The sequence below is a fragment of the Strix uralensis genome, chromosome 1 (assembly GCF_047716275.1).
Source record: "Strix uralensis isolate ZFMK-TIS-50842 chromosome 1, bStrUra1, whole genome shotgun sequence".
In the NCBI taxonomy this organism is placed as follows: Eukaryota; Metazoa; Chordata; class Aves; order Strigiformes; family Strigidae; genus Strix; species Strix uralensis.
The window spans coordinates 29435530-29445082 of NC_133972.1; the positions used below are offsets into that span (position 1 = coordinate 29435530).

Genomic DNA, 9553 nt, shown 5'->3' on the forward strand with positions numbered 1-9553 from the left:
GCAGCAATTAGATTTACTATCAGGAGATGCTTAGATACAGAGATCAAATAAATGACATAAAGAGAATAAACAGTACTTAAAGCTTTAATTAACTTCTGTTAAAGCTTTGGGAACTTCGTCACAGTGACAGAAGGAAAGCTTTGGCACAATACTCACAAGTGTTAGCTACAAAGATCAGGCTTGCCTACGTAGCAAGATGGAACCGTATTTTGACACCTGCAGACAGTTGCAGACGCAGACTTCCATGACGCAAAAGAAATACGTGACTTACTCCACCAGAAGTCCAAAGTCTCTAGGTACCCTCTCTGAGTTCTAAAACAAGAGTTATAACTTTCTGATATAATATAAAGTAGAAGAAATCACCCGGTACTCTCTTAAAAGATTTAAACCACTCCAGGTCCGAACAGTTATTCTCCAATTCATATTAACCACTAACCACCTTTTGAACTTGAAAGCCACTTTCAACTTTCATAACTCAGTGTTAATATCAGAAGTCAAATCATCTTGGAGACAACAGAAATTAAAGACCTCTAGAGCACCAGCCTACCAAAAATGATGATGAAGAGTAAGAACTATTCAGAAGCAGCCGAATGCCACACATATACTACTACACCAGGACACTCAGGAGAACAGCATTGTCTCCATCAGGAACACACATATTTGTGACATGTATTAAATGTATCTTTTCAGAAAATGTCTTCAAGTCCAAAAATCTATTTTTTAAATGCAGACCAAACTCAGTCTGTGTTTATCTGCACACAGTCTGCACCTCTGTACAAGTGACTGTACTAGCCTGCATAAAATCAAAATCACAGCCTGGGGAGGGAAACACGAGGGGCAAAGGGACTACAAAGAGATGATGAAGCAGTCAATGAGAGACAAGCACAGGTAAGCATTTGGGGGACACAGGCAAGCTATGGAAAACCAGAAGCGAGGAAACTCCTGAGGGGAGAGGAAGGTCTGGAATAAACTTCCCCTCCTATTACCCACATATGTGTAAAACCCAGACAGCTGCTCAATCACAGGGTGTTGAGTGTGCTTGGGGTTTGGTTTTGTGTTTTTTTTTTTTTTTCTTTTTAAACAGATGATCTGTGGGTTACACACATGAAAATATGGTCACTGTAAGCTACAAAAATAAAAATGAAACTCATTTGTTTTTAAGCTATTTTGTTTGAAATATCAAATGGTTTTCATTATTTGTAATTGCATCTTATATGTGGTGTTTTATAAGAAGAAAAATAAAACAGTTCCTTACTAAAAATCATTTACAACCTAAAGCTTTTTCTTTCAATATGCAGAGCTGCTCTGGGATGTGTTAAATATCTCAAACTCCCATTACTGCAATAAGACTGGAAGAAGAACAGCACTTTGCAACACGGCCAACAATGAACTGCTATCAAACACCGGGCACAGCACAGAACAGTGGAAAATACAACGATAGTGGTGTAAGAACAAACATCCAGTAGAAAAAAAGAATAACACAGGATACAGTTTCAGACACACGTTTTCAAGTGTGACTTCTGACACTGTGACACCCCTAAAGCTGACAGTAGAATACCAGGTAGTACCTGGTATTGTATATAGCTCCCTGAATATGTAAGTTTTGAGATTAGTCTTGCAGAAAAGAGTGAGATGCCTAAAAGGAGAGGACTGCACTCCTCTCCAGTGACACCTGAAAAAAGACTGTAGAGGCACAAAGGCAGCAGAAAGATGAGGGGCTAGAGGTCAGAGTAAAGGTGAGGATAAGCAAAGTCATGAAGGCAGAAAATTGAAACTAAGTTCTGGACCTATGTATTTAATAGCTTCCTCACAGCATGCTAATAATGTTCATATAAAGGAAAAAAAAAAAAAAAAAAAAAAGAAAAAAAGGACATCAGTGACACAGTTAGCAGGCTTCCCCAGAGCAAATTTTGGCAACCTTAAACATCACGCAACAACCAGTCTCTCACTTGCTTAATCTCCTCGCACTCACAAATTGACTATTTCTATTTCTTTTTCCACAAGAGGTGAACTTTCCCCATAACTGCAATAGTTGAAACTCATCTCACTGTTGAAGCAATCAGCACCTGCCTACCCTCTTACAAACCAGCTGCTACAGGAGCAAACTCCCAGTGCTTGGCTGTGCAGTTGGAACCTCGTTTGCCGTAAGCAGAGCCGCTCTCCACTCTCAGCACTACCTTTACTGCAGTAAGATGACTTCACCCCAAGATGAGCAATACCAAAACTCCTCTGGTCACACACACACAAACCCCTCCATTCACATTTTCCTACCTATCAACATATTAAGAGACAGTAACAATGACACCAGCTTCATGTATTATTTGCAAGAGTTGCCAGCCTTCACTGTCACTCATTTAAAGGTCGAAGGAATGCAGAATACTTGTAACTGCATTATGAGAGAAGATTAATCATCGCTACTTGTACTATGAACTAATTTTTATCATTAGAAATATTTATAAAGGCTGAAACAACACAAGTTTACTATGTGGGCTTTGAAGTGCATTATCCTCAGTGGTCCATGTAATTAAAAAAAGAAAAATCAAAAACATATTCTATTTTGACAGGCAGTCTGCTAGCTCGTCTTTACCTGTGAATTATGCCAATTGAAACAAGGACAAATTAAGGTTCTAATATTATTTACACAAACCTTCAGATGAAACCTGTAATCTGACATACTTGCAATCTATCACAACTTTTGGATAGATTTGCAAAGTTCAGACTGCAGTCCCTGCACCTTGATGATCCAAACTCAAGTTACCACAGTGCCTTTCTGAGCTGTGCTTTTGGGTTTCTCTCCCATGAAAATTAGGTTATGGCGGGAGGAGGAGGAGAAGCACGTGGACTTCACCCTGACACACAGCCAGGACAGACACCTCCAGCCCAAGAGCTGGAAGCTCTTATACTATTCAGGTAGTCATTATTGTCACACCTAAAGATTTCAGAGCTCATCGCTTATCTTCCAAACAGCACAAAAATCTTAGTATCAGCCTAGACCTCTGCTCACATGCCTCATCCCATCCCTCCCTTCATTAATTATGGTCCTTGGCACTGGTACTGAAAGAGTGGCTCTGGACCTGTCAGGCCAACTCTTGTGCTAGCTAATGCCTCCCTGCAGACCAACGTGGCAAAAAGCTTCAGTAAAAAGGTTCACGTGCATTTGTGGGTGGCAACTCAATACTAAAAAGATCAACTTAAATAGTTATTTATAAACAGAATTTTGATTTCTGCTATTACCAACATCAAAAAGGCCTCAAACCTCAGCCACAGCAAGAAGACAGGACAGAGTTCTGCTTTGGCAACTTCAGCGAACACAAATCAGACTGAAAGCCACTTTCCTCTCGAATGAACAAGCACAACCAAAGATGTTACACTGCTACTGCCTCCTCTCCAAATGCAAAGGGGCTCAAGCCGCCAGGCAATGAACTAAATCAACCTGCTAGATGTTTCAAACAACAGTACAAGTTTCTAAAACATAGTTAAAAACAAGCCGCTCTATAAAGGGCAACAGAATATCCCTGCTTTTTATTTCATCAGCTAACATGTGTGCTTCTGTAGGGCACCCACTAAGCAACGAATTCACATTTCTCTTCCACTGTTGAGTTACTGTTCGCAACAGAACTCTGAGCTAAAAAGCTCATTGCATTTTACTATTCTCTGCTTCCTTGGCAGAACTCTTATTTATATAAGATTAGTGCAGTCAGGCATTAGATTTATAAACCAGAAAAAACAAACAAGGAGAAAGTTTTCATACTCTTTATAGTCCAGTTTTGGAAACATACACATAAAGCAGTATAACAGATTGAAATGCAATTGTTAAAAAACACCAAAACAAGCCCAAACACAAACAGAAAACTCCTATCAAAACACTTATAATCTCTGGAGGCCCCCCCCCCAAACTAATGTCATCCAAGCATTCACAAAAATACTGTCGGCCAGCTAAACAGCCATTCCTCTGCTCTATCCAGAGCCTCTGAGGACACTTACAAACACACACAGGCCCACTTCAGCCCCTCACCTTCCCCCACCCTCCTCCGGTAAGGAATCGACACCAACCTGCAGTTGGGAGGTGGATCTAAGGTGATGTCAGCCAATTCCTTCTGAATCCTGTGGCAATAAAAGCAAGAAGGAACAAAGGTAAATCACTGTGTGGGATAGCAGTTAACACATACACCTTACAGACATACCGTGAGTTTGCAACACTACATAAGAGAGAGGCACTGTCAGCTGCAGCCTCCCACCCGTCCAATCACACTAAGCAAGACAGGTGCCCTGTTACAGAGCCGGACAGAAAAGCTGACCAGCACCGTCACAGAAAAACCGACCAGCACTGAGCCCAGACAGGTGCGCTGTTGTATGCTCCCACAAAGATGCCAACCACGCAGGGGCAGTGGAAAAGACTGTTCGCTTTACCCTGTCAACCAGCCTGTAAATGAGGGAAAACCTCTGCAAATGTGATGCACCAAGTTCTAGGAGTTGACTTGCTGGATTGCGAGAACAGTCATTGCCAAACTGGCTCCCCTCCCCCCCAGCTTCCCATCACCATCCTGAGAAAAAACACCAGCCCCAAGGGAGTGAATAACTGCACCGTTCCCAAGGACACTTAAAGGAAGGTGAATATCTATTTCCGAGGCTCCTGCACATTCCTGCCACCTTCAATTCTCCCTTCTCTTCACCCTCAAGAGCTACACAACATCCCCACGTCCCCTCCCTCAGGACTCCAGACGCTCCCTCTCTTCACTGCGTTCAGACAACACCCTGTCCTCCCTGCCCAGACTATTCTGGGCTCACACTGCTTTTGCCACAAAACGCCCAACCAGCTATCATGCCCTTCCCTGGAGTCCCATTACTGTCACTCAGGCTTCCCCTCCAGATTTCCCCACCCAGCACTCAGTCTGCTTCCCTTCTCCTTTAAACTCGGCTAGCATCTTCTGCCTCTCTTCCACTTGTACGTGAGAACCACAGTCTTTTCATATTAGGCAGTTTACAATCTTCTTTTTAAAATAGTTAAGGGCATGACGCGTAAACACCACTTGCCACTATCTATGTCAGTTTGCCATGGAAACCTGCTGAGTGGAGATCTGGAGTAACCAAACTGCCTAAATTCTACAAAGCCACAGAGAACTCAGTTGCGACGACAGGGCATTTTGCACAGAACCCCAGTCACTTTTGACACCTACAGACACAACCTCTCTGTGCTGCTTGGCAAAGCTGTTCAGTGAGATGGTTTATTATTCTTACTGAAGTACTGCAAGTTTGCTTGAAAACTTCCATTTTTCAGCTTAGCTCCCTGGAGCAGGATGGTGCTGAATTCAGGTGAAATGCAGAATAAATAAGGTAACAACTTATTTTTTTCAAAAAAACCTGAGTGGCTACAAGAGCCTGTCCAGGTGAAAAACACTGACCGACATAGCTGTTCTTGAATTACTATTCTATGCAGGCACCTCTCCCCCACGTAGACATTATTCTGGAATAAAAATTACTTCATTCCCCAAAAAACCCAACCCACTCTGTGCTGTGCGCAAGAGCTACTGTAAAACAGAATGTCCACAAGTGGACCTGCTGTGGATTATTTATTCTAGTCAACATCCAACCATACACAGAAAATTCAATACAAGTGATGAGCAGACAGAACAACAGTAATATATTTGGTGGAAAATATTTGAGGCTATATTACACCACTTGCACTAGAGTGCACTCCCCCAGTGCAAGCAAACTCAAAACTCTTCACAAACATTAATTAATCCCCAAAGCAGTCCTGGAAAGAAAAAAGGCCCTCTAGATCAATCCCAACCTACAGAGGGGGAAACTGACATTGAAATGCAATGCTTTACTCAAGACCACATAGCTTCCAGTAGCAGAGAAGGAATTACGGTCCTCTCTGACAATCCTGCACCATCCCTATAACTGATGCTAATAAGGAAAAAGGAAAAAACAGTGGAAATAATTGAGGGACAGAATAACAGCCTGCAGGAAGGAAAAGAGGAAAATATTTGGGATGGAACAGAGGAAGAAGCAGGAAAAAGACCAGAGAGCAGTGAAGTTGGGCAGCCACTCGCTGCACCGAGATGCTGAAAAAAGTGAGACAATGGCAGCTTCATGTGGAAAGGTTGAGCGTAAGGGCTAGAGATGAGGAATGGGAGCAGCAAAGGAGCAGTGGGGGAACGGGGCAAAATAAAATGAGGAAGGAGAGAAGATGCAGCGAATCAGTGAGAAAACTGACTGCAGCCTCACCTCTTGGCACTGGTAGATAGCAGCTTAGAGTTTTTACTCATGCTGACTTTGCTTTCCTTCTTCTTAGGCGTGCTTGTCTCTTTCTCTGTCTGTTGGTTGGAGGATGAAGATGAGGAGGAGCTGGTGCTGGCCCTCGAATCGTCATCCGACATAGCGACCCCCCCACCACACACCCCAACCTGGAGAGGAAACACCATGGGGCGTGGGGAACAAACAGTGAACACAAACACACAGAGAAAGGCTGCTGACAATCTCGCTCTGTGTTTGGGTCATGCTCCTTTTAAAGGGTCCTCGCGTCTCCCTCTCCTCTTCAGGCCCTACAGCTGAAGCAGGAGGAGCAGTAGCCTCCCCTGCACTAGTAACACTGAGGAGCAGGGGGAAAGGGACTTTTAAAGCTTCCTCTCAGAAAGCAAGTGCGAAATGAGAGAAGGGACTGGAACGAGGACGACTGTGAGGATCAGGGAAGCTCGAAGCAATTCCTTCTAATCTCCCCCAAACTGCACACACAAGAGGAGCCATCACCACCCACCACTATCCAGCCTAGGGGTGTAGGAGATAAAAATGGAACAGCTCCGGTCCCTTGGGTTCCCGGGAGGCACGTGGGGGAGGCAGGAAGGGACGGAGCTGGGGGGGGGGGGTGACGGTCGCCAGCACTAAAATGGAAGTGGGGCATCCCTGGCAACAGGGGGGAGACCCCGAAGGAGGATCTGTGACCTGCAGTGGGGAAACCCCTGCCTGCTAGATAACCCTGCCTGCTGGATCGGGTGTTGGGAGCAGGGGGGGCAGGGAGGGGGCAATGAAGGGGAACAGCTAAGCAGGGAGTGGGGTGCACGGAGGGATCCCGCCGAGGCCCACTGCACCGAGGGGCATGCCGGCAAAGGGGGAAGGGAGCGGAGGGTCTGTGCTGGGGGGGTGCGGGGGAGGGAAGAAAAGGAAGGGCCGGGGCCTACAAAGGGTGAGAGTGGAGGGCCTGGGGAGGCCGGTGGTAGGGAGGGGGGCAGCGGGGTGCCGAGGGGAGGCTGCCCGGTTTCATGCGGGCACCTCTAGGGTAACAGGGGAGGAGGGCGAGCACAGTGGGCTACCAGGGGCAGGTCCACACCCGAGAGGGGCGAGAAGCCGTCGAGAGGGATTGGGGGGGGGGGGGGGGGGCAGGCAGGGCACCCCGGGAGAGTTGGGGTGGGAGCGAGGGGGGCAGCCGCGGGCCCGGGGCGAGCGGCGGCGGGGCAGCAGCGGGCCGGGGTGCCGGCGCACTGCCCCCTCCCTCCCAGGGCCCCCGGGGAGCTCCCCGGCCCCCCCCGCCGGGCCGCCCCTCCGCCGGGAGAAAGCCGGGGGCAGGGGCGGTCCGGCCGAGCTCCCCGGGCCGCGGGCCCGCAGGGCCGGGCGGTCAGGGGCCGGGGGGGGGTGGTGGGGGGGGGGACACAGCGGTACCTGACAGCCCCGGGCGCGATCCCCCTGCCCCGCCGGCTCCGCCGCCTCTCGCCCCATCTCCGGGCCGCAGCCGGCCCTGCCCCTCGCCCCTGCCCCCGGGGCCGGCGGGGAGGGCGGCGGGGGGTGCCCCGTCCCCCTACCTCTCCCTTTGTGTCTGGCTGCTCCTCCTCGGTGCGGCTGGGCCTGGCCACTCGTGTCTCTCTCGCTGGGAGAGAAGCGGAAGTGCTGCAACAGCAACTATTAAACAGGCAATGGCTTCCCTGGCTGCCTCCCCCACCGCCGAGCGGGGCTGAGGGGCGGCGGGGCCGGGGCGCCACCCGCCGCCACTTCGCGGGGGCCGGGGGGGGGGAGGGGTCGGGCGGCGGAGCCCCCGCTCCGGGGCTGGAGGGGGGATCACCGGCAGCCAACAGTGTCCCCCGTCCCGTGTCCCCCGTCCCCCTCCCCGCCTCCGGCGGGTGCTGGGGAAGGAAGAAAGGGGCGCTCGGAGAGGGACGTGAGTTTTTAATGGAGACCCTCTGGAAAGTAATCTGTAGGGGTGTCGGGGAGGAGGGATAAACGCCCTCCCCGGCTCCGCTTCTGCTTCCGTGGGAGAGCCCCACAGGGACGCGGTCGAGGCAGGTGGCTGGGAGAGGGGGCGAGATCCCGGGGCGGCTTTTTTTAAGGCTGAGAGGGGGTTATTAGGCTTGGCGGGGGGGCTGCTTCCTTTCCTCCTATTCTTACAACTGTTTCAACCCCAAAGCTTCTCACCTGCTTTGTCCCTCCGGCAGCAGCAGCAACTTCTCACCTGTCTCAGTCGGAAAGCAAAAAGGGGGGGGGGGAGCCCAGCCCAAAGCCCCCCCCAGCAAGCCAAAAGGAATCCCCAGCAGCTTTCCCGTCTCTCACCTGTTTCAGCCCTAAAGCAGCAGCTGTGTCTTCCCTTCCCTCCCCCGGCTCAGCCCTGAACCAGCAGCAGGAGCAGCCGCTTCCCACTCGCCCTCGCCTGGAGTTCAGGATTCCATTGTCCCCCACACTGCACTTGGTGACATCACTGACACACAAAGAAGGGGTACTTCGTGATGTCATCAACGCATGCTGGGAGAGAAAACAAAATCCTGGGCTTGGCAGCGACAGCGTGAAAAAACCCCCTTCAATTTTCCAAAGGTAAAAGTATTAGGGATTTTTCTTTTTTCTTTTTTTTTTTTTTTTTTTTTTCCCTCCCGAGTCCCCTGATGGGGAGCCCGTCTGCGGGAACGGCGCAGCGGCGTTCAGCCGCCTGGACTGCCCCCGTAATGTATTTTGCGAGGCGTTTGCCTCGTCTCCCCGAAACCTTCGCTGTCCATCCCTCGCTCTCCCTGTCCACCCAACGCAGAAAAGTGCTGTGGCCGGAGCGACCCGCCGCGCCGGCCCACGCGCGGGCGCAGGGAGCAGCCCGCCGCCCCGCCGCGCTGCCGCGGCTCTTCCCGGAGGTGCCGGACCCACTCGTGAAGGGACAATAGGGACCAGCGTTCCCACTGCGCTCACCCGGGGCAAGTTTGGCTCGCTGCCGCCACTTTCCACAGCCTGTGGAGGGATCGCCTTATCGAATTACTTGGTAGCTTCAGTGGCCGAAAATGCAACGACTGTCGCCACCGCGCATCACGATAACGAACAGGAGTTTGTATTTTCGCCCTTCCTTCCTCCGCGGGGGACCCCGAGGTGACCCGCAGGCACACACGCCGCTGCTACGGCAGGACCCCTTGGGAGTCCCCGGCGTTCCACGACAAAACCGAGGCGCGGCGGAGGACGGGCGGGGGGGCGACACGGCCCCGTGCCGCGGGGACATCCCGGGGCTGGACATGTCCACAGCGCTGGGAGGGGGATCGGGGAGCGCGGGGGGGGTATGTGCGCAGCCGAGGCTGTCTCCTCCCGAAGCCCA

General features: G+C 50.5%; 1 protein-coding gene across 6 annotated transcripts in view; it reads right to left on the reverse strand.

Moving 5' to 3' along the window:
* The window catches only part of UBE2E1 (ubiquitin conjugating enzyme E2 E1), a 45552-nt gene extending 36831 nt beyond the window's left edge, over positions 1-8721 (reverse strand). Inside the window, exons 1-5 of one of the 6 annotated variants that reach the window (XM_074861194.1) lie at positions 8542-8721; positions 8407-8443; positions 7800-7864; positions 6232-6410; positions 4054-4104 (exon numbers count right to left, since the gene is read on the reverse strand). In XM_074861194.1, coding sequence (XP_074717295.1) covers positions 4054-4104; positions 6232-6410; positions 7800-7864; positions 8407-8443; positions 8542-8721 — 512 coding nt within the window. Of the gene's footprint in view, positions 1-4053; positions 4105-6231; positions 6411-7659; positions 7718-7799; positions 7871-8406; positions 8444-8541 lie in introns of those variants that run through there. The other 5 variants (XM_074861157.1, XM_074861148.1, XM_074861183.1 and 2 more) reach the window with 5 other exon arrangements.
* Between the last annotated feature and the right edge of the window lie 832 nt (positions 8722-9553).